Here is a 23563-nt window from a genome sequence, read left to right on the forward strand (position 1 = left end):
TTTGCAAAACTATTATGTAATTACTCTTAGGTCCAGATTTCATTTAAAACATTCAAGACCATTGTAACCTGACTACATCCATAATATATTTTGGGTTAAGCCACCCCAAAAAGTGATCTATGGAATAGCCCAGTAATGTAATACGCTCAAGAGAGATTTTGGTTTTGTCTTTCATTTTTTTAAGATTTGCTTTTATTTTTTTTCCATTTCAGAATAGGGAGACAATTTACAATGAATGCCTTTTAGCACTTACATTATGGTTTGCTTATGTACTGATGGCATCACTTTCATTCAAAACAAAAGTTCACCTGCATAATCTCCAAAGATGTTTGGGTTGTTTCATGTTCTAAAAGTACACGCTTGAAGCTCTGACTCGGGGGGCGGGTGGGGGGGCAAGGGCAATATACGTAACCTAAACTTTTGTACCCCCACAATATGCTGAAAAAAAAAAGTATGGTTTTAGATTCAACGAAAAATACTATTTCTGACAAATAAGCGGTTATAAGGTTTCGTATTTTCTCTACGTTGGTGTAAACCTCTAAAGCCCTTCCTATGAAACAACTGCCTTCCAAACCTGGTTGTCCTTGGAGAACGATTTGGAATGCAAAGTGCATAAAGTGCTGTAGAATGGAGATGAGAGGTAAATATCAACTAAGCTCTTCTCACAAAATAAGTTTTGACTTAGGGGAGGAAAAAGGGCAAGGATTTAAACCTGGCAAATGTACAACGATACTGAGAGCCAGCGCCCTTAGCGGGAAAGACCTGGTGGCCCGGACTCCGGAGCCCGCAGCAATCGGCTCCGAGACGTGGGACACGCAGAGGGCCGCGCCCCTCTGGCGAGTGTGCGTGTGTCAGTGCGCGATTCTCTAACCCCGCCCACAGGGTCTGGGCCGTCAGAACCCTCGACTGCCCGGTCAGCAAACAACAGCTGATCCCGCGGCCTCCCATCACCTGGCTTGTCCACGCCCACCGCCAGCAGCTAGTTTCGCGCAAACCGGAAGCCCTTCTGCCCCGGCTCGCGGGTCCACTAGGCAAGTGCGGGCAGGAACCGGAAGCCCTTCTGCCCCGATTGCCCGCGCGCGGCCGCGTTGGCCGCGCAGGCGCAGTCGAACACGGGCGGAGTTGTGGGAGGGGAGGAGGAAGAGGCGGAGAGGGTAGGGGGCCGGTCCCAGAAGATGGCGGAGGCGGGGGTGAGTTGGGGGCCCTCCCGGCGAACCGCGGGTGATGTGGTGCTGAGGGAAGCGGCCCGAGAAAGGGGGTGGCCCTGAGGAAGAAGAGCTATTTGTGTTTTTGCAGCCTGGGAACCCTGGTTGCAGGTGCGGGGAGCCAGGACCACAGATAGGCCTGCAGGGCGAGGGTCTCCGCTTTCCTGGAGAGGGGTTGGCGAGGTCCAGAACGGGACGTTGGGGTCGGTGAGAGGTCATAGGAGAGGCTGAGGTTTTCCGGACGGTGGAAGAGTGTCCGAGTGGGAAGAAAGCCGAAGGACGGCGGGAAGGGCGACCCGGGAGGTCTGATGGGGTGGAGGTCGGCGAGCTGTCAAGCATATTGCTGCCGGATTTGAGGAGCTTGTAGCCAGGGAGACAAGACTCAGGCTTGGGAGGGAGATGGAGCCAAAGAAGGTAGGTCTCGTGAGTAAGTTTAGAGTCCACCAAAAAGGTACGGCATTGGGTTGAGGAGTGGGACTTTGGCATTTTGGACTGGAATTGGATACCTTTGGAGTAGGTGTGTGGGTAAAGCCAAAGAGAACTCTTGCCAGGACCTCGAAATGGGTTGATGATAGTTACTGGGATTTTAGGGCCGCTCGGCGGGGATTGGCAATATGGAGAAGGAAAGCAGTGTGGATTATGGGGGTGAGGGCGGGAAGGGTGCTAACGCTGAAGTGATAATGACCCATGTCCAGGTAACGTTGGAAAAAGTTGTTAAACTATGGTGTTAACTAGATAGTCTAGGCGAATAAGCCGTAAAGAGCTTGTTGTTTTGTGGGATTGATGAAGAAATGCTTTAAGAAGGAATGGGTATGCTTGGCAGCTGGACCACTGAAACTGGCTGGCATCAGTATTGCAGTGGAGCGGAGGACTGCAGGGGAAGACATGCCCCGGTCTTGGTGCAGAAAAAATACAAGCGGCCAAGCAGTGGCCAGATTGTGTTTTCCAGCTTTCAGGTTTAGCATTGATGGCGAACCACTGAATGAAAATGAATGAAGAGAATGCTCCCACTAATGGGGGTCCCAGAGAAAAAACATTAGCCATGCACTCTTCCTATTTACCCGCCTTCATTCTTTCTCTGGACTTTGTGTTCAGTACTGTGTTTTGTCATAGTGTGTCATAGTGTGTTATGTCATAGTTCTCAGTTCATACCTTATATACCAAGCTGTGAATCATGTACATTTGGGAAAGAGGTTGATTCTTTTTAAACTGACAACTGTTGCTTTTTCAGATGGTCACTCTGAAAAGGAAAGGATACAATGCAATTCAGTAATTTAAAGAGTTTGTTTTCATTGTTATCTGAAAATTATCCCCCAAACAATGGAGTAATTCTTTTAGGCACTGAGATTTGACATTTAAAAGTGGTAATGGGATCTAAGTGCTAGTAGCTTAATTCTTTCCGTGTTTGGGTTTTAATGTTGAGAGGAAAAAGTTGCAATGTCTTTAAGGCAAACATTTTTTTTTCCCCAGAAGTTTTTAATGCCCCTGGCTGGTGAGTCAAATATGTGTGCTTTTGTTTAAGGAGAGTTAAACTGGTTAAGTATGGTGGGTGATATAATAATGAATAAGACCTACATAAAAAGTTTACAATCCATAAAGCAACTATACATGTAATTATAAGGTAGCCATTATAAGTGCTAATCTAAGGTTTTAAATAAACTGTTTTGGAATTCAAAGGAAGTACCATGTACTGACTTGTGAAGATGCCCAAGATACATTGTTGTTTAGTAAGTAAATTACAAAAATAGGCTATGTAGTATTTTCCCATTTAAAAACTGTCATTAATCATAGAAAACATGTAAATGAATATGTGACAGTTGGGGAAGCCAAATCATGGTAAGAATGATGGCTTTGGAGTAGACTGCTTGGTTTTGAATCTCAGCTCGGCCTCTTACTAGGGGTGTGAACTTGGTCAAGTGACTTAACCTTTCTTTGCTTTTTTGTCTCACTTATAAAATGGACATCATAATTGCACATATCGCTTACGGTTGTTATGAGGGTTAAATGAGTTACCACCTGTCAGGTGCTTAGAACAGCACACACAAGGCCTCAAGGATTATTTGTCTTAAACATGCACAAAGGAAAGATCACTTTGGCAAGGTGAATGAACAAATACCTAGACTGATTATAGTAGCTAAGTTCTGGGTTTTAGGAGTCAGGGGCCAAGTGGATAAAACTCCTTAGAATCAAGCCACTAGGCTGTTCTTCATTTTCTTAACTTCCTTTCTTCTTCTTCCCCCTCCAGCTTTCTCACACTTGCTCCCATGATTGTCACAAGGGCAGACTGGGTTGAGGCAGGGGTGGGACACACCTGTGGCCCAGGGGAGAGCGAGTCAGGTCTGATTTCTGTGGTTGGTGTACATGTAGGTGTGTGCATGGTGGTCTGGTTTTTATAGAATGTTTTCGTGCAGAAATTCAAACACATAAGTCTTAAACTTTAAAAGAGGTCATATGTTCTTCTGTGGAGGTTGTCCTCATGAGCAAGTCACATTTCATTGTGAAAAAATACAGCATCCTCAGTCAAAATATGTTGGTTTTCTGTGAAGGATAAAATACTCTATTGTAACTGATAGGCTTGAGATTTAGGGAGAACTGGGTTTTGATCTTCCGGATTCTAGTGGAAGTGTCTCAGATTACCTGTTTCATTATTCTCTGAGATGGGGCAAACTGTTTTTACTGTTATTCTAAACTTTAGATTTTTTAGGTCACTTATTCTGTCCTAGTAAATGTAAGTGTAGCAATTTATTTTTTATTACATCATGTATATAAAAATACTTTTCAAGCCTTTTCTTATTCAGTAGATAACAAATTTAGAGAAATTAGCATACAAACTTGTCATTACATTATTTGTCTTTTAAAATTAATGAGTATTGAAATCAGGAAAATTGTAATAATCATGTATTAGATACACATTGATATGTTTTTTCTTATCTCTTGCAGGATTTCTGGTAGGTCCTACTTTAGGACAAGATGTGATGGTACTGTTGAAACGTCAGTCTGCTTTGATTCACAGACAGTTGAGCTTTTCAGCTGGGAAGGCCTTTTTTTTTTTTTTTTTTCCTAACAGCCTACTGAACTTATGAAACCATGGCGGAAGGAGAGACAGAATCACGTGGGCCCAAAAAGTGTGGCCCGTATATCTCATCCATCACTAGCCAGAGTGTGAACTTGATGATTCGAGGAGTAGTGCTGTTTTTTATTGGAGTATTTCTTGCATTAGTATTAAATTTACTTCAGATTCAGAGAAATGTGACGCTCTTTCCACCTGATGTGATTGCAAGCATCTTTTCTTCTGCATGGTGGGTACCACCATGCTGTGGCACAGCTTCAGGTATGTGTAGGATGTTTCTGTAATACTTAGAAAGGAAATACGGTAGATGAGTGTGGATATTGTCTGAGCAATAAACTTTTTTTAAAAAATCAGCTTTAGTGAGGTGTAATTTAGATACAATACAGTGGACCTATTTTAAATGAACAACTTGATGTGTTTAGGCAAATGCATGTAGTCATGTGGCCACTGCCACAATTCAGCTATGGAACATTCCCGTTACCCCTCAAATTCTCTTATGCCTTCTTGCAGTCCATTCCCCACCCCCAGCCTCAGCTGCCACTGCTCTACTTTCTGCTGCCATAAATTATTTCTGCCTGTTCTAGAAGGTAATTATAAATGGAGTCATAGAGTATGTACTCTTTTGTGTCTGGATTCTATCTGACTTATGAATTTCTAAAATTTAATCCTAAAAACAATTCTTAGGGATGAGACATGTGACCTCTTAATTTTGTCCTTTCTTTAACCCTTCTCATCTAAGTTTTAAGTTATTTTGATGATGATCATCACTGTTTGGGTTTAAGGTTTGGTTTGATGTATGTGCTATGGTCTTGTTTTTGAAGTAGATAACTTGAGTAATGGAATAGTTTTATTCAAGTTTAAGCTTCATGTTGTATTTTTTAGATTTTTATATTTGCTTTTTCTCTTAGTATCTTGCTTTTAAATGTACCTTAAGAATAATAAATATTTAAAGGGATCAATAAAGTAGACTCTGCTTAAAATTGTTATTATCCTGTTAGTTACTTTAATCTTTTTTGGGGGGGAAGACAGTGTGTAATAAAGTAGAGCATTTTAGAATGCATTATAGATGCCACACTTCCCATAATGGTTAGCTCTTTTGCTTTTTCTAATGACTGAGCCCAGTGGATTAATGGTATTTTATATAATAAAGTGATGGAAGGAAGCCATAATCATGTGGTGGAAGATCATTCTGATTGAGGGAGAAAGTTGCTTTTTTGAGATCTCATTTTTGGTGTCTCATACTTAACATATGTGAATACCTTGTAACATAATATAGGTACTTCTTAGCTTACATCTAAGAGCTGGAGGTCAAAGGGCTAGTTTGAAGGGTGAGCTCTAAGTTGTGAGATGTTTTAGAATGACCTCATGAAATCTACTAGACAATTATGTAATCCTGTTGCATGGATAGAAGGGCATTGTTGTAAGGTTTCAGTGTAGTTTATATGTTGATGTCTCACTATTACAATACTCACATTAAAAGAGAAGTCATAAAAGCAATGACTCCTAGGTTCCCCAGGGTTATCATCCTCCAAGAGAATAGGCAAAATAGTCCAAACAAAGAGAAGAAAGCATAAATTATATTTTATCATGCTCTGCTGTATGTGCTGGTTCTCACGCATTTTCCTTTCTTTCATTTAAATTCAGAAAAGAAAAATAAAGTTTTCTCAACAACTTTTTCTAGTTCTTTGTTTATTTTCTCCTATGGTATAGTCTCTCTCTAGCTGCCAATAGAAGCTTTTTGGGACTTGGAAGAACATATCTTTTCAGGATATGAGAAAGGTCAGGGAAGGGAAACTACTGCTTATTAAATGTCTGCTAACATGCCAGGAACATCTCTTAACCCCAGGGCTCTGTAGGGCAACTTTGGGAGAGAGATGTTTGGCACCATGTCTGTTTTGGGGAGATGAGGACACTCAAATGAAGACATCAATGAGCTTAGGGTCCCAGAGCCAGTGAGTGGTAGGACTGGGCTCAAATGTCAAATTCTAGGGAAGGGGAAAGAAGGAGCTACATATACTTCTCCCTACTCAGGATGCCTCTGTTCAAGCCTCCAAACAGGTCTAGACCTGGATGGAATTCCTTGGTGTGTTTTGTGTGTTCTGGGCCAGGGCAGGAGAACCTAACAGGTTTTGTCGTACCTCCATTATGGAGAGGAACGGGGCTGTGTCTGCTGCCTGATCCTTCTGCCCCTATAATATGGGCACTTTCGCCACAAACTCGCATTTTAGGAAGGAAAATTTCAAATGCTAATACTACAGTTTAGCCACTTTGTTCCTACTTTTCCTCTCATTCCCAGCCACTAGGTTTGTCACACTTAAAAACTTTATACCTTTTCATTTTGGGATTTGGGATTTGCATTTATATTTCTTGCTTAAGCATTTCTTCTGAAACAGTGTGTGCCATAAGGCAGCTGGGCAAAAGAAAGTAGAGAGGCATTAGAAAATCTAGGTTCCGGTTAACTCTGCTACTAATGTTGTGGGGGTGAGTCATGGTGTTTAGTAGATGAGAGTGAAGATAGCAGATTTGTGAAAATTGCCAAAGTTAGAAAATGGATTCTTGCATAATCTTTGCTCCTCCATGCCCCTCATCATTTTAGGGACAATATCAAGGGAAAAGAAGTAAATGATGTAAGAAACAGTGTGTATGAATTTGTATGTGTATGTATTATGTATGTTTTTGTGTCTGTGTTGGTATGCATTTTCAAAACCTCTCTAGGTTCTTACCATCTTAAGTCAGAAAAACTGATAATTGTCCTCTGGTTTTCCTGTCTGACCAACGTTCATTGACCGGGCAGCTGCCTTTTGGAGGGCTCTAGAATCACCACTTTCTATGTGTAGGCCGAAAGGCCCCGGGTTATTTGCCACCTTGCCCTATAGCACAGTCCTGGAAAATTTTCTAGTGGTGCTTCTGCAGGGTAGAGAACTCTGGTAAACTAATTTTGATCTCATTTTCCTTTTCTTAATTTCCTATTTTTAGTTTGATAATGCTGATGTTATAAGATAATTTACTTCTTTATGTAATGCCCTAGATTTGGAATTAGAAACCTCTTGAGCATTATTGGGGACCACAAAGGAATTTAAAGAATAAATAGAGAAAAGACAACTTGTGTGGGTAAAATAAGGAGAGAATTTGCCTCAAAAATCTCAAGTAGCCAGGTTGTATCCAAATCTATGGAAGTAATGTCTACTTTAAAAAGAAAAGAGAAATTTTTCATGTTTAGTTGTGCAGTCTATTACTCCATTCCCAGAGAGCCTTGTAAGATTCCTTCCTTTCTCTCACCTTCCACATCCAGTTTCCAAGTTTTACATGTTTCCGTTGTCTCTTTCTTGGTCCAGGCCTTTAACCATGGTGCTTGGAGTCTTTTCTCTTTCTGTCTCCAATTTTGTACACACACCACCCCAGCCCCTTGTGTTGTACACTCACTGCTTCTCTCTCTGGTACAAATGTGATGGCATTATTTTCCTGATTGCCCAGTGCCTGCAGGGTAGGTCTCTTTTTGATTATGGCCCTTGCCTACTTTTCTCTTCCTCAGAGTGTTTCTGGATCCTGACTCTCCTTTTGTGCCTAAAGCTTACAGTTTCCTACTAATACCAGCCATTTTTAGTTGTCCAGGCTTGTCCTCAAACACCTCCCTTTGCTGAGAAAGCTGCTTCCACACCATCCACTGCTGAATGTTTCTGCCTCAAGGGTCACCTCTTCCATGAAACTTTTCTGACAGCCCAAATCCTGCCTCCTCCCAGCACATGCAAGAAGACTGGGACCCCTCTGTGTCCTGTCAGCACTCCCCTAATGTAGGGCTGTATTTAATTGTTTCTGTGGTCACTTTGAAACTAGAAGCATGTCTTACTCTTTTGTCTTTTTCAGTCCCTAGCAAATCCCAGGAACCAGAGACATTATTGGGGCTTAAGTATTTGTTGAAGGAAAACATTACCTTATCTTATCGCAGTTTTCCATGAAAGTATATTTCATTGAGTGGTTTTGTTATTTCAGCCCCTCTTTCCTTGCAAAATATCTGATTTAACTGTGTTCCTTTTAGTTGCCTCACTGCATTAAGCACACTCCCACGAAAAAGTGATGGTTCACTATGAATTTTTTACAAACTTCTGTCTTTAGTTTGGGTAGACTGTAACTAGTCACTCAGAAGTAACTTAAAGATAACATAAGAAATGTGATTGTGCATCAGAGAACCATCTGATGAAGCAGGACTGTGTTCCATGTGATTTTACACAGACGTGATTTGAACAGTCTTTCTTATTAAAAAAAAAGTCCAGGAAGAGGAAAAGAAGCCCAGACGTATTCTGCTGAGGTCTCAAACCCTAGAACCTCACAGTGCTGTATATATTGCTATCAGACTCTGCCATGCCTTTATTTAAAGGAAAGAAAGAAGACATTTAATGGGAAGTGACAAGCTTCCTCGAATTCTCCTTCTCAGTGAGCAACCAAGAACCATGCATACACAATGGATTTGATTTTTATTGGCAAATCCCAAGGTTGGCAGTATGGCAGTTTAAATTCCTTTTTGTGTTTTTGCTTTCTCTCCTCAGTTGTCTCTCACTTGCAAGTCTGATATCACATGCATAAAAATATAGTCAGTTTTACTTATTTATATCTTTGCACACACATGTCAGTATTCCCTATCTGATAATTCTTTACCTATGGCATCAGCTGCTGTGGAAAATTGACTTGGAATGCCCGCTCCTAGTTCATTTTACTCAGCAACAGGCAAAGGGAGGAGATACATAGAGAGGGAGAGAGGAGAATGACAGATGAGCCTTTAGTTTTGTGACTCCATGAGAAGAAAAAAAGGTGATATTAGACACATTTCAACTGTTAGGTGTGCTTGTTGCCATTTTAACTGTGTAGAAATTTAGAAATGCCGTCAGTTAATCTCACAGGATTTTATAGTAATCTTTTAAATAGGAATATAATGTGAAACTTTTAAATTTACTAATAGTTGTTGGAGCTCTGCATTGCTGAGATATGTTACGAATCTCTTGATGGCCCATACTTAGCAAACACCTAACTCAAAAAAGTGGACTAGAAAATGCATACAGAATCGCAGCACCTCATCTCCAGATGGAAGGGTGGTCACATAGTGTCTTTCACATGCTGCACCATTGGTCTGCTGGCCTGTGGTTTTTGATATTAATTGGTTTCTGTTTTTCTTTGAAGATTGAATGTATGGCTTATGAGATACAGCCAGCCAATACCAGGTGGGGGGAGGGACTTCTGACCCTCAGGCACTTAGATTTTGGTACAATAATTTCATGATGCATCATAGATGGTATTGGATATTTTAAACACGCTTTTTAACTGATGTGACAGTAGCATCTTTATTACCAGACTGGCAGCATAATCATTTTGTTTTTAGGGAGATTAGCAAATCAAAGCTGCCTAGCTATTTCCTGTTAAATTTAATCTGTAGGAGTACATTTTCCTTATAATTTGTTGAAGAATGTTTTGGTTCATTAAAGTCTTTTTAATGACTAACTTAGCATTTAAAATCCTCTCCCACTACATGAATAAAATGTTGAGGTCTGACAAATATTTAAGAATTGGATGAGAATATTTTGGGACTCAGTCATAGACATTTTGCATACAGCTATTTATAATTAATTACACAATTAGCATTCAAGTTGTTCTTTCCAAAATTAGGGAATGTACTAAGGTGATTTCTTCTCTTTTAACAGTGAGTTTAAACTTAAACTGAAAATTTGTAATTCCTATAGACCTTATTTCCTCCATTTTTTCTATGTGCAGAATGAGTCTTCCGTGTAGATTTGTTTCGAGTTTTCCTGCTTTGACAGTGTGACCAATGGTCTCATTAGAGGGCCAGGGTGGAAAGGAGTGGTGCTAGACGCAGAAGCCCGAGACAAGAAGCTGGGAGGGGCAAGACTGATCTACATAAGAGGCTAGTGAGACTCATCAGAACATTGTGTGTATGATGAGCTTGTTGTACACATTTATGCTTCTAGATTCTCTTTAGATTTGTGACATTTAATAGTGTATTTATGGTTATATAGCTTAGAGAACATTGCTTAACTGCTAACTGGTTTGATGCTTTTCAAGTCTTGTAGATAACAGTAGTAGAAAAGCAGCATGAATCACCTAGTCCAATCTGCTAAATTGTGGATCATACACTTAATAGTGTTTTGCCTATTGTAATTTAGAATATTATTATAATCATGTGCGATGCTTTCTGTAGTGGTGTATCCTCGTTTTTTTTCTTCTGTTTGGAAGGTAAGGTTAAAAATATCAGTGATTGATGTTAAGTAACTTTTTTTTCAAAAGAAACTTTAAAATGCTTATTGTGGTTATAGTGATTCTTTTAGCTTAAGTGTTGCCAGTATAGTGTTGGAGATGACTTAATTTTTTTTCTCTTTTTTTCCGCAGCGGTGATTGGGTTATTATACCCCTGCATTGACAGGCATCTAGGAGAACCACATAAATTTAAAAGAGAGTGGTCCAGTGTAATGCGGTGTGTAGCCGTCTTTGTTGGTATAAATCATGCCAGTGCTGTATCCTTTAGCTGTAATGAAATGCATAATAACAAAGCAGCTTCCAACAAACCAAAGGTTAAACAGCCCCTTGCAACTTCACTGTTGTCAAATTGTGATATGCCTGCTTAGTCATAAAAAGAATTCAAACTGCATTGTTGAAACATCAAGGTAGCAGCTATGCAATTATAGAGTGGGGTATAGCCTTACGTTTAAATCCCTATTTTTTAATATCACGTAGAAACTGTGCACATTAAAAAAAATTACATATTTGCCTTAAATTGGGATACTTACTTACTTCCATTTAGTTTGGATAATTCTAAGATTGAAACAAATACATTTTCAAGGGATTTTTTTCTTCTCTTTCTTTCTTCATTTAAACTTTGCCAATAAGGACATGTGGTAGCTTCAGGTGCTATTTTTTGTTTTTTGTGTTTCTTAATTTAAAGAAGCTGTAATTTTTTGAAAAAGGCTCAATCATTTATTGGTTTTAATCCACACTGAGAAACCACATAAGTATTCCTAAAAGTGGCATAAGTATTAATGGAACTATCCAATTTAGACCTTTGCCAAAAATAACTTTTTCCCTAAGGTACTTATTTTTAAAGTTTTATCATTTGAGGAGTCTGACATTTTATTTAGTGATTAATGAATATGTTTATAGTGTCCTAGTTAGTAGAGTGAGGTAGCCTCTATTCTCCTCCTCGCCTCTGCCTTCTCCCCCTCTCCAAAAATATGTCCATTCCTAGAACAAATTTTTTCCCTCATAAGGTTTTCATCCTGTCATCCTCCCTATTTCCTCTCCTCTACCTCCTTCCTAGCCTCCCTGACTTTCCTTTATAGAAGATGATCTAGAAAATGCTAGTCCTGTCTTATTTTGTTAGACGATATGGTTTAGTGAAGGGGGCAGGGGCCTCGGGTACTGGGAAGAGCATGAAGTATGACTCAGGCTGCCAAAGGTTTGCTCTCACCACTCTGCTCTGGGCTCAGGGCTGGCAGAGTTGCCTGGAGAGAGAGGGTGGGTCACATGGCAAGCAGATTCCTGTGTCTTTCACAAAAAGTATTGAAGTGTTTTGGGGAGGCTTGGAACAGAAACCACTGAAAAAGGCCAGGTCATAGATTATGAAAACACATCTGCCTTCCTGTGCCTGGTGGTGCTGGCCCTTATAGGTCTGTGAATGTGGAAGTCCTTCAGTGGCTGTTATTATTTTGGTTTTCCATTTCCTTTTGTATTATATTAAAGGATTTTCCAACATCTGTATTTTGGTGAACTTTTTAAGATTTAAGATTTTATAAAAACAAATCTAGTGGTTAAGAGGGCTTAAAAAGATAAAATCATAGACTGCTATATATACAAGAAAACTTAGAAATCATCGAGTTCCACTTTTCTTTGTAAAAATAAAAAGACAAGTGGAAGCTAAATAGGTTAGGTAATTTACTAGCTCATTTATACTGCCAGATTGCCCGAGAGCTGAGACCGGACTCCAGAGATCCTGACTCAAGTCTAGAAACATCTCATTCTCTACCGAGGAGCCCCATAAATGTGTAAATGCCTCTCCATCTGGTGTATTAGGCCTTTCTATCCCAAACGTTCCAGCTGTGATTTCTGTTTTTAAGTGGAGAAATTAAAATAGCCTTTTCTGAAGTTTTAAAAACTTTACATATCTAGGTTAAATGCTTTATTTGCTCTTCTTTCTCTGTCAATGAAATTCTTAAATATAGTAGTCTTAGCTGTCCTGTGTGTCCTTTAAGCAAAATCCAAAATGTTTACAAAATGTATAGCACAGACTTTAATATTAGGTTACTTAGACTTTAGAAAATAACACGGTGCTACTTTTAAGATTGATGTATTTTACCTGTTTACCCTGGAGGCCTCATTAATTTTGCTTTGACTCTTAATGAAGTTTAGGTAGCAAAGGTGGAAGCCTGTTCATATCAAATCCCACCCTTTACATGAAGTGTTTATTACATGGAGAAATTAGAGCTCGAAACCTTTTCTTTGGAGTTTAAGTATAATGATAACTGAAGAATAAGAAATGCTTTTCCAGAAAGCATATCCTTATCAACCACAGGTTTCTTGATAAATCAAGCCTGAACAAGGAATGGCTTGAGGGAGTGGCCCACAGCAGCCCTCAAGTACTGAGAAGTGAGCAAGCTGGGTGTTGAGGGTACTGGTTTGGTAGGGGTGGGGGGATGGTGGTGAACAACGGGGTGTGAGAGGAAGCGGGAAATGGCTTTATACGTATATTTTTTGGACTTCTCTGTAGTTGTAGTGCAGCCAGTTAGTTTGGTGAGATATGTAGTGTCTCCCTCCACCCAGTAGCTGGCTACAGAGCCAAGATATGTCCTTTGGGACATAGATAATGCCCTTTTAATGACACTTGAAATTAATTCCTTTAGTGTAATCCTCTAGCAAAGAAATGAGAAAATTGAATTTGTAAAGCTTCCTTTTGCCCAGAGATTTTGGAGTAGAAAAGGGCCATACATTTGTGAATAGATGCTTAAGTAGGTGACAGAAATAAAATATCATTTGAGCAAACTGTCCTGTACCAGAAAGTCTCAGGCACCAAAATAGCTTGGCAGGTTGCAAGATAATGTTCACTTCAAGGCTTTATCCTCAACAAATTAAAACTAGAACAGTTGACATAATAGAAAGGGATACTGTGTCCTTGGTACTCTTGTTTCTGAACTGCATTATTATAAAATGTGTCTGTCAGTAAATCATAGAGAGAATGTGGTACCCTGTTAAATAGCTGTCAACTCTTCTATTTTCAAGTTTCTGTATGTTTCTCAAGTAATTCTAAACCTGTTTGAGAAGTAATATTGGTTTCCTTTTTCTCAAAAGTGTATTCCTTTAGCAACACTTGTGTTATGAGGCTTCCAGTTACATTTTTAGCAAAGAAAGCATTTTTAAACGTATGGGCCTGGCCTTATAATTGAGAATGCATATAGACTGTTTTTATTTTGGAGGGGTTATAGGTTGGTAACATCTATTAATTAATAACCTTTGGGTATTTGGTATTCAGTAAATACCAGAGACAGTTTTAATCCCCCTTAGTCTCATACATTGTGTTAAAAGACTGAATGTACTCAAGTGTAAGTAATTAATTCTCTTCTCAAGAATAGCAGCTTTTATTTTAGGAAAATGAACAGGTGATATTATTTGGTTTACAAGTTTTAAGATGACTCCTTAACACTGATCTCAGAAAGTGGATTTTGATAACAACATACAGTTGTCTCTCACCCTGGCTGCACTATCCATTGGACTGTGGTGGACTTTTGATAGATCTAGAAGTGGTTTTGGCCTCGGAGTAGGAATCGCTTTCTTGGCAACTGTGGTCACTCAACTACTAGTCTATAATGGTGTTTATCAGTAAGTATTAATCTTTTCAGTGCTTGTTTGCTAGATAAATAATGATAACTGCATTCAGAATTGAGAGTTTGAAGTTAGGTTTGCCAGTTTAATCTACTCAGTAATTTATTTTCATTATGATTATCTTAAGTGTCATTGCACTTCCTCTATGGGTTGTTAAAAATATTTCTATTATTCTAGATATACATCTCCAGATTTTCTCTATGTTCGTTCTTGGTTACCATGTATATTTTTTGCTGGAGGCATAACAATGGGAAACATTGGTCGACAGCTGGCAATGGTAAGCTCATGCTTATTTAATCACTTTCCTGTATGAGATATATGACAAGTTTTCTCTAAATGGCAGTTCTGTAGGGGAAAGCCATTTGTGAAGTCAACATTCTTTGATTTCTCTTTTGCACTTCCATTGAAATAACTCATTTGGAAAAATTTAATCACAAGTGTATTAAAAGTTGAGGAGCCACTAGAGAGAAAAGCCAAATGTGTTATGGATAGGGTGATATGATTTATTCAACCATGGAAGATATTAGATTTTTTTTTTTTACTAATCTACAGGTTTCCATTACATCAAAAAGGGACAGTTTTAAAAGTGAAAAGGGGCACTACTAATAACTGTGTTGCTACAGTAGTTATAAATTAAGGCTGTATCCAGAAAATCAGGACATTTGATCATTTTAGTTATGAAGGAAAAGGACCTTGTTAATAACCCCAGTCATGGGTGGCAAGGGTTAGTGAGTTACATTCAGAGGCCACAGCAGCTAGGAGAATTGAGTGATTTACTTAGCTGGGTTTTTTTTTTCCCTTGTTTTTCCTTTTCTTTCTTTCTCTCTCTCTCTCTCTCTTTCTTTCTTTCTCCTTCCTTCCTTCCTTCTTCTCTTCTCTTCTCTTCTCTTCTCTTCTCTTCTCTTCTCTTCTCTTCTCTTCTCTTCTCTTCTCTTCTCTTCTCTTTCTTTTCTTCTTTTTTAGAGACAGGGTCTTGCTCCATTGCCTGAGTTAGAGTGCAGTGACATCATCATAGCTCACTGCAACCTCAAACTCCTGGACTCAAGTGATCTGCCTGTCTCAGCCTCCTGAGGAGCTGAGACTAGAGGCATGCAGCACAATGCCTGGTTAATTTTTTCTATTTTTTGTGGAGACTGGGTCTTGCTATGTTGCTTAGGCTGGTCTCAAGCTTCTGGCTTTAAGCAATTCTCCCACCTCAGCCTCCCAAAGTGCCGGGATAAGGTATGAGCCTATAAGGTGTGAGCCACCATGCCTGCCTTGCTGTTTTTTTGATAAACTAGCCAACCCAATTGTCCTAACCCCATTGGTTTCTTTTATTTTGAATTGTGGGTATACATTTTTATAGCCATACTTTAAAAATATTGTTTTGACTAGAAGCTTTTGCTAATGTAATAGATTGTTTTCCTTTAAATCATAAAGTGATTTGAATAAACAATGATTTGAATTTACTACATCAACCCTATCCTTTAAGTTCATGATCTATCCTTTGCTGATTAGCCTTACTGAGCATTCAAAGAAACCTACTTTGCTTGCTTTCATAATATGGGATTGATCTAAATCATATACTGCTTTTATTTGCTCATAATGCAGAAACCTCATCTTTTTCCTGCTTTTGGACTATGGCTCTTTCAGTTTTAGAATATGAATTTTCTTTTTCCCAATCACATTTGTCATTTAATGCTTGTAATTATATAACTCTCAGATTCTTTGAGGAATAAAGTGAGCATATATTAGTAAAGTGTTCGTTTTTAGAGCTTTTTAATTTATTTGGAAATTGCTATTCTAAAGAAATCTTAATCTGTTAACCTTTTAATTTTTGCAGTATGAATGTAAAGTTATCGCAGAAAAATCTCATCAGGAATGAAGGAGGCAAAAAAACACCTTTTGTACAGAAAAGCAAGATGAAAAGGACATGTAAATGATAGATATACCACAAAACTTTGGACTGTAAAATTGCCAGGAAGCAATTTTTCCCTTGATTGGCGTGTATATATATATGTATACACACACACATATATTACTGCAATCTGTGATTGCTTCATCTGTAAATCAATTATAAACCTTTATGTATTTGACTTAACTGTAAGATATATATGCACTACATTAAAAAAGTTGATTAATAGATGAAATTTTTAAATTAATTTTTTAAACATACCATACATTATATCACAATGTTGATGTGCCAAAATGTTCTGTTACTGTCATGCAGAGTATAAGAATGCTTTGAAAAATTTATAAACTTAGTGAAATAAAATAAGAGGAAAGCCAAAAAAACAAAGAGCAAATGGGAAGCTGGTATTTTCTCTTTCACTTACTGTTGTGCCTTTTTATTTTTCTAATCACAGCAGTATGACTTATGAGTGCCCTAATGTGTGGTTAGTTTTTATTTTAATGTTGTTTCATGGAGTTTTGTGTATGTAATATATGGTGAAAATGAACTTCTATACAATGATTTCAAACCTGCATTACTGGAGAGAGCCCAAAGAGTATTTTTTTGTTTTGGCAGATTTTACTGGAAGTATATGTGATGAGCAGGACACATTATCAGCATTAAATGTTTTGAATCTAAATTTGGGAGAGTATATATAATTAAAAGTAAGGACCATTAGGGAATTTAAGTAGAATAAATATATCTTTTACAAATACAAAGTGACCTCCTGCAGTGCCACAAAGTGTAAAGTGATATTAGCTGTCATTTGCAATTCAGAATCTCACTGCTTTTGCACATGGAGCATATAAGAAACTCCAAACAGATCAAAATGAAATTTCTAATTCTACTGGGCTTAGTCATATGATTGATTGTCAGTGGAAGGCCTGGGTTTTCAACCTTATATGCAGTCTGGGGAATGGATGGGTACATAATTTCTTATGTGTTCATATGTGTATTAGTGAATAGTTCAAGTCTGTTTAAGAATGAATTGAGATGGCACTCAATGCATGTTAAAGATCTTCCTAACAGTTTTGGGCATATCTTTCCAACAACTAGCACCATTTAAATATGGTTTAAACATAAATAACTTTTTTCCCTCAATTTTTGTTTTTGAAATTGATGACAACTGTCTGATATACAAGGGCAAAATCTTCTGAGTACTCTAGGGCATGTGTGTGTGCCTGCATGTGTGGGAGTGAGTGAGAGGATGTGTATGTGCATGTGCCCATGCTTTCCTAGAATGTTTTAAAGTTTTAAATTTTTGTTTTAAAGTGATTGTTATCAGACTGAGTCTTATATGCCAAATTTTAATCCGCTTTTATGTTTTCAGGCTGAGAGTATGAAAATCCTAAGAGGATTTCATATTGAGTATGTGTACACAACCTTAACTATCGTGGTGGAAAACATACTGCTATAATTTATTATTCTATCTTCCAGATAATGTTATTCATTTAGAACAAATAAGGTATATTTTTAGAATCAACTTTGTAAGCACTATAAAATCTTTAATAAGTTATAAGGTCTATGATGTGTTTACTTTAAAAATTGCTGTTAAAAGCAAGATGTATTAAATACGTAATTATCATCTTGGTTAAGAGTCTTTTTTTCTTTCTTGTGGTAAATCTGAGAATATAGTACTGTGTACTATAGTACCGTGGATTAACCTAATAAAATTAACATATGTGTTTGAATTTACCAAGAAATGATGAAAGGACACTAGAGTTGACCATTGAACAACATGGGTTGGGTGCTGACCCCCACAACACAGTCAAAAATTCGTCTATAAATTTTGGCTCTCCCAGAACTTAACTACTGATAGCCTGCTGTTGATTGTAAGCCTTACCAATAATATAAACAGTCAGCAAAGATGTATTTTGTATATGTATTATATACTGTATTCTTATAATAAAAGAAGCTAGAGAAAAGAAAATGTGATTAAGAAAATCATAAGGAAGAAAAAATATATTTGTTCAATAAGTGGACGTGGATCATCATAAAGGTCTGCATCCCTGTCATCTTCGCGTCGAGTAGCCGGAGTAGGAGGGATTGGTCTTGCTGCCTCACAGGCGGCACAGGTGGAAGAGTTCACACAATTCAAAACTGCGTATTAGTGGGCCCACACAATTCAAAACCATATTGCTCAAGGATCAGCTGTAGTTAGTGTTAGTGAGATTGAATGATTGTCGCAGGAGTTTTTATATTATTTTCAGAGCATCTAGAAAATAAGAAAAGATAATTATGGCCAAAATATAATTGTTTTGATGTTTTGACAAATACATAAATATAACACCTATTTTTTTGCAATGAAAGTGGTAAACATTTTTTAACATGCTTTGTTAGCAGTGCTTTCTTTTATTATTTAATGTTATAGAAATTTGGACAATTGAAAACTGGACTAAATTCTACAAAAGCACAAAAAGCAATTCAAATTGACTAGCTAGAGCCCTGCTAATGCTTTTGTTGTAAAATTTATTTACAAAGCTGTTTTACTTTCATTAATTGTGTTGGAACCTCAATCATGCATGTATTTCACACATCTTGATTTTCTAGGTGAAATCCAGACTTGGTCGATATCATTAAATACTTCTGTATTTCTTTTTGTTCACTTATCTTCATAATGAAGTATATTCTATGTAAGATAATTCTTCCAGTGATGGTCTGAATAGTACAGTGTTAGCTTTGTGTTTCTAAAAAAGTTTATTTTGTTCTTAAAGAATAAGTTAGCAGGCTGTAGACTTCTAGGTTCACACTTTTTTTTCCTCCTTCAGCACTTTGAAGATTTTTAATTCATTGGTTTCTGTCGCCTAGTGTTGTAGATCAGCAGTTCCCAACCCTTTTGGCACCAGGGACTGGTTTCATGGAAGACAATTTTTCCGCGGATTGGAGGGGGGAGCTCAGGTGCTGATATGAGTGATGGGGAGCAGCTGTAAATACAGATGAAGCTTTGCTCACTCCCCTGCATCTCACCTCCTGCTGTGCAGCCCAGTTTCTAAATTTCATGGAATACAGTTTTTCCGTGGACCGGGGCTGGGGGTGGGGGTGGGGGTGGAGGTGAGGGGATGGGAGGCAGGGCTGAGGCAGTGCTGTGTGGCCCAGTTCCTAACAGGCCATGGACTGGTACCAGTCCACAGTCCAGGGCTTGGGAACCGGACCACAGTTGTAGATGACTAGTCTGCTATTAGTGTAATTTTCTTTCCTTTGTTGACAATGTGTTTTCACTCCAGGAGATTTTACATGATGTTCTTTTTATCCTCAAGGATTTTCAGTTTCACTGTGGTTTGATTAGTTGTGCCTTTGTTTCTATTTTTCTTGCTTGGTATTTGGTATGTACTTTCAATCTGTGAGTTTGTTTCTTCAATTCTGAAAAATCTTAAATGTGGCTGCATATTGGAATCACGTGGTGACCTGTAAAAAAATGCTAGTGCCTGGGTTCTACCCCCAGACACTCTGATATAATTGGTCTGAGGTATACCCTGAGCATTAGGATTTTTAAAAGTTCCCCAGGTGGTTTTAATGTACGGCCCAGGTTGCCACTCCTTGGTGTAGTTATGTGTAACATAAAAGGGGAGGGTCCAGGTGAGAGAGATGAGATGGGTAGTGACATTGGAAATGGAGAATGAGGGGCACGTTTTGTAATAAAATCATCTGAACTTGGTGACTTTGGTGTGAAGATTAAGGAAGAGGAAGAGTCAAAGGTGACTTATAATAATTTTTCTTTCTTGGAAAACTAGGTGGATGATGTTTCCATAAACCAGAAGAGGATTGCAGAGAAACAGGTGAATGGGTAAAGTTAACAAATTTGGTTTGGTATGTTGAGATTGAGTTTTGTAGGGGACATCTGGTAAAGTTGTTGCAAAGAAGCATTTGGGTATTTGAATCTGGGTTATTGGATGTAAATGAGGGAGTCATCAGCGTGTGGCAATAAGAAATGAAGGTGTAGGAGTGGATGAGACCACCTGGGGAGCATGGTATGGAGAAAAGAGAAGGGTAAAGGAGGTCAAGGGGGTGTGGCCAGGAGTAGGAGGAAAACCAGAAGAGAAGAGTGACGTGGGTGAAGCCAAGGCAAAAGGAAGCTTCAGGCAGAGTGTAACTATGAAGTGCAATTGGAAGAATGAATTAATCTTAGAGATAAAGGAGAAGATGATATTTGATTGTTTTATGTTGAAAATGCTTTTTCTAATCTGTTATATCTTAATATTTAAAATATTTCACTGTATTCTAATAAAATAGCCCACAAAATGTTTTTTAAGAAAAGCCTGATCATCTACTAGGTCTTTATTGGGAGTGAGGGGAGTTGGGGGCAGCTAGAGAACTTTGAAAGAATGGTGCAGAGTTGGATAACACCTGTGAAGAATGGACATGGGAACAGACTAGAGATGAAGAAAGAATTGCCAGATAGTTTTAAGGCCATCGAGGGCCCACGTGAGACTAGAGGTCAGATATTTGTAGTAGAGCCAGTAAACACGGTTGTGCTGTATCTGAGTGGGCTCAGCAGCCTAGGAGTTTAGACCAATCATAATGGAATAGGTTGATTCTAGTTGGGGATTCACCGACAGGCATGGCACAAGGCTATGTGAAAAATTAACAGAGGCCCCCTCTGAAATATTGAAAGATGTTATCAGGGGATCCAGGCAGATTGGGGAAGAAAGTTGAATCAGCAGTGCCAATCTGAGGGCACGAGGGAATAGGGTGAAATCAAAGGACTACAAGTCTAAGGAGATTTAAAATCCCTGTTTAATGGGAAGGGTGGTAGGTTTGGGGTTAATAGGCAGAGAGGAATGTGGAGGAACATTTTCAGATCTTGGTGAGATCCAAGGAGTGATAAACAACTGTGTTTATGTAGTTCATTGAAGTGGGTGGAGATGAACAGAGGAGTAGAGGTCCAAGGCATGAGTGACCAGATGTTAATTTTTATATTGATGTTACCTGGAGTAATCACAAAGGTAAGGTGGAAAGGAAGGTGCCACCTGCATTCTTCTTGACCATTTGAGTAAAATACTTGCTTGTACTGGGATTTTAATAAGAATCCTTTCCTCCTCTTTATTTATTTATTTTTTTAGGTATTTATTGTTATCCTGGGTATTTTGAAATTTTGCCACAATATATTTAGGAGTGGGCCTTTTTCTGTTAATCCTGTTCAATCAGAGACATCATCTTTTGCATTCTGGGAAATTTTCTTCTGTCTTTGCTCTTAGTATTCCTTTGTTAGCCTTCTCAATTCTAAAGTCCTCTATTCAAGAGATCTTTGACCTTTGGTTTCTGTTTTCTGTATATCCCTTAGCTTTTCTCTGTTGTGCTGCATTCTAGAAGAATTATTTACCTGGTTGTTGCAGCTCAGTGAGTTGGTCTTCAGCTGTATCCATTCAGTGTTCAGCCCATCAGTTGAGTTTTTAATTTCATTGATCACAATTTTAGTTTCTAAGATATTTACTGTTTTATGGAAGTATATTGTCATTCTTACATTTTCTGAAGATACTAATTACTCTTCTTCTAAAGTTCTAAATGCTTCTGAGAGCCATTGAAGAGAAGGGAAGGATGAGCCTGCCACCAGCCAGTGATGTGTGTGCTCCCTGATTTGCCTGGGTGTACTGCTGTGCTTCGTGGGACTTAGTGCCCACGTGTACCACTCACATCAGTGGGTAGAACTGTGTTGTCTCTGCCCGGTCCACGGTTGGTGAGCAGGAGAAGTGTGGCAGGATTGGCCAGCCTGGCTGTTTCCACAGAAGCCTGGTTGAATCCATCAGGCCAGTTGCCCTCAACATTTCCAGCTCCAGGCCTCAGCTACCTCTGAGCTTATGACGTCCCAGGTTTCATTTTTAGCAAGTCCTTTCCTTGAAGGTTTTGAGCTGTGGGTTCCCTCCATCCAGCTACTGCCAATTGTTTCTTGCTTTCAGAGATTCTCTGCAGATTCTGGTTCATGGAGTATAGTTCTCATTTTGCAGCATAGTTGTGGATTCCTTTTCTTTCTAAAAATCTTTTTTTTCCTCTCTCTCTCTTCTTGTTATTTCTGTGGATTTGGAGTAGGAAGAAGAAGCTACAACTTGCCTAGGCTTCTGACCAGATTCAACCTTCCCCATCACTTTTTATATACCACAAAATCGTGCGAGCTCCCTGATCATTTGTCTTTATATTTCAAAAACTCAATTTAGTTAGGAACTGAGATAAATAGGTTAAGTTGGTTGTTTCTAACAGAGTCTCAATAAAAATTGGGATGTAGAGGCTTTTTTTCCCCCTTGAAATACATATAATTCATTCATTTCATTGTGCCAGCAAGTATACTAGTATCTGCTCCTTTATGCCTCCCTTCTTTTTATCACCGATAAGATCTGTGAAACCTGTCATCTTTCTCTGTGATTTACAAGATAGACTTTTCCAGGGTATGTCAAGTGTTCTGAAGACAATATTGTTAAGTATCAGATTTGGCAGATCAGATAGATAGTGATGTGCCTTGGAAAGACTGGGCTATTGATGAGCCTCGTGTCAAAACTGATTGCCATATATGGGCGATTTTTCGCTTTCACTGTTGCCCTGGTTTCAGTTTCCGTGTGGATTTTCATGAACAAGGGGCAGTTTTGATTCCAAATCAGAATTGTGCTCTAGGAACTGTGTCCTATTCTGCTTTCACATGGCAGCATTTGTAACTGCTAATTGTTCTGTGGCCTCCCTGAAGGTGGGCTTTAAAAATAATGAGCACTTGGGAAACATATTGTCATTTAAAAATAATCCTTTTTGATTACTGTTCTGAAAATAAATTCACTCAGTACTACTGAGCTTCTGTGAGATTGTTTCATTTGTAAGATTCCTTTCTCTTTTAGAAACACTTTTTGGGGAAACCATGTACAGAATGTGATCCTGGACCAATTCATTGTAATAAGCAATCGAGTAGATAAAGGGAAGAAAGAACCCAAGTGCTAAAACTGTTTGTTTTAGAGGAAAAGTTTCTAAAATGCATTCCCTGGGAGTTTCTGCCATTGAATGAAACTCATTTCTATTCCCTTTATAGTCATCACATGTCACTCCTAGATCTTCTGGGAATGTCTGCTCCACCAAAGTATGACAGTGGCAGTTCTGTTTTGAAATAATTCTTTCTGCTTGTAAGAAAGCTTGAGATTTTCCAGCAAGACATTACAGGAAGACAAAGTGCTACCCCATCACCTCAGGATCAGCTGGGTGTACCTGGTGTGCATAGTCTGTACACACTGGGCTCGGGACGCCTGCAGACTGACACTATTAAGACAAAGCTTAAAGATGTTTATAACGACAAATCTCTGTGGAATTTTCAATGCCTCAGACCCTAGTGCTTGTCAGGATCATACCTGTCTAAGAGAAAGCAGGTCAGTGCATGTGGAAGCAAATCTCTCCAGAATATATGTAAGATTCATACTAAAGTCAGGTTCATTTTTTTTCCCCAGAAAAAAACAAATTAGTGATCCTTAAATCTTGTTGGATATTTCCATCTGACTTTAAAATGACAACTTGTTTTCA

At 38.6% G+C, this 23563-nt stretch overlaps 1 protein-coding gene across 2 annotated transcripts; it reads left to right on the forward strand.

The window, feature by feature from the left end:
• The first annotated feature begins 1068 nt into the window (after window positions 1-1068).
• INSIG2 (insulin induced gene 2) lies at window positions 1069-17673 on the forward strand. Of its 2 annotated transcripts, none has more exons than XM_045559056.1 (6): window positions 1069-1190; window positions 4146-4536; window positions 10669-10793; window positions 13979-14145; window positions 14326-14425; window positions 15971-17673. In XM_045559056.1, exons 2-6 carry the CDS (start codon window positions 4293-4295, stop codon window positions 16010-16012), a joined length of 678 nt encoding a protein of 225 aa, XP_045415012.1. In that variant the 5' UTR covers window positions 1069-1190; window positions 4146-4292; the 3' UTR covers window positions 16013-17673. The 2 variants fall into 2 exon arrangements, with proteins under 2 accessions (XP_045415012.1, XP_045415013.1); XM_045559057.1 differs by lacking the exon at window positions 1069-1190 and adding an exon at window positions 1215-1316.
• Window positions 17674-23563: the final 5890 nt, after the last annotated feature.

The sequence above is a fragment of the Lemur catta genome, chromosome 8 (assembly GCF_020740605.2).
Source record: "Lemur catta isolate mLemCat1 chromosome 8, mLemCat1.pri, whole genome shotgun sequence".
Lineage (NCBI taxonomy): Eukaryota > Metazoa > Chordata > Mammalia > Primates > Lemuridae > Lemur > Lemur catta.

Coding starts and splice junctions, on each gene's coding strand:
- INSIG2 (XM_045559056.1), top strand. CDS start 4,293: ATGGCGGAAGGAGAGACAGAATCACGTGGGCCCAAAAAGTGTGGCCCG. Junction 10,794..13,978: donor GTATAAATCATGCCAGTGCT/GTATCCTTTAGC, acceptor CACTGATCTCAG/AAAGTGGATTTTGATAACAA. Junction 14,146..14,325: donor GTCTATAATGGTGTTTATCA/GTAAGTATTAAT, acceptor CTATTATTCTAG/ATATACATCTCCAGATTTTC.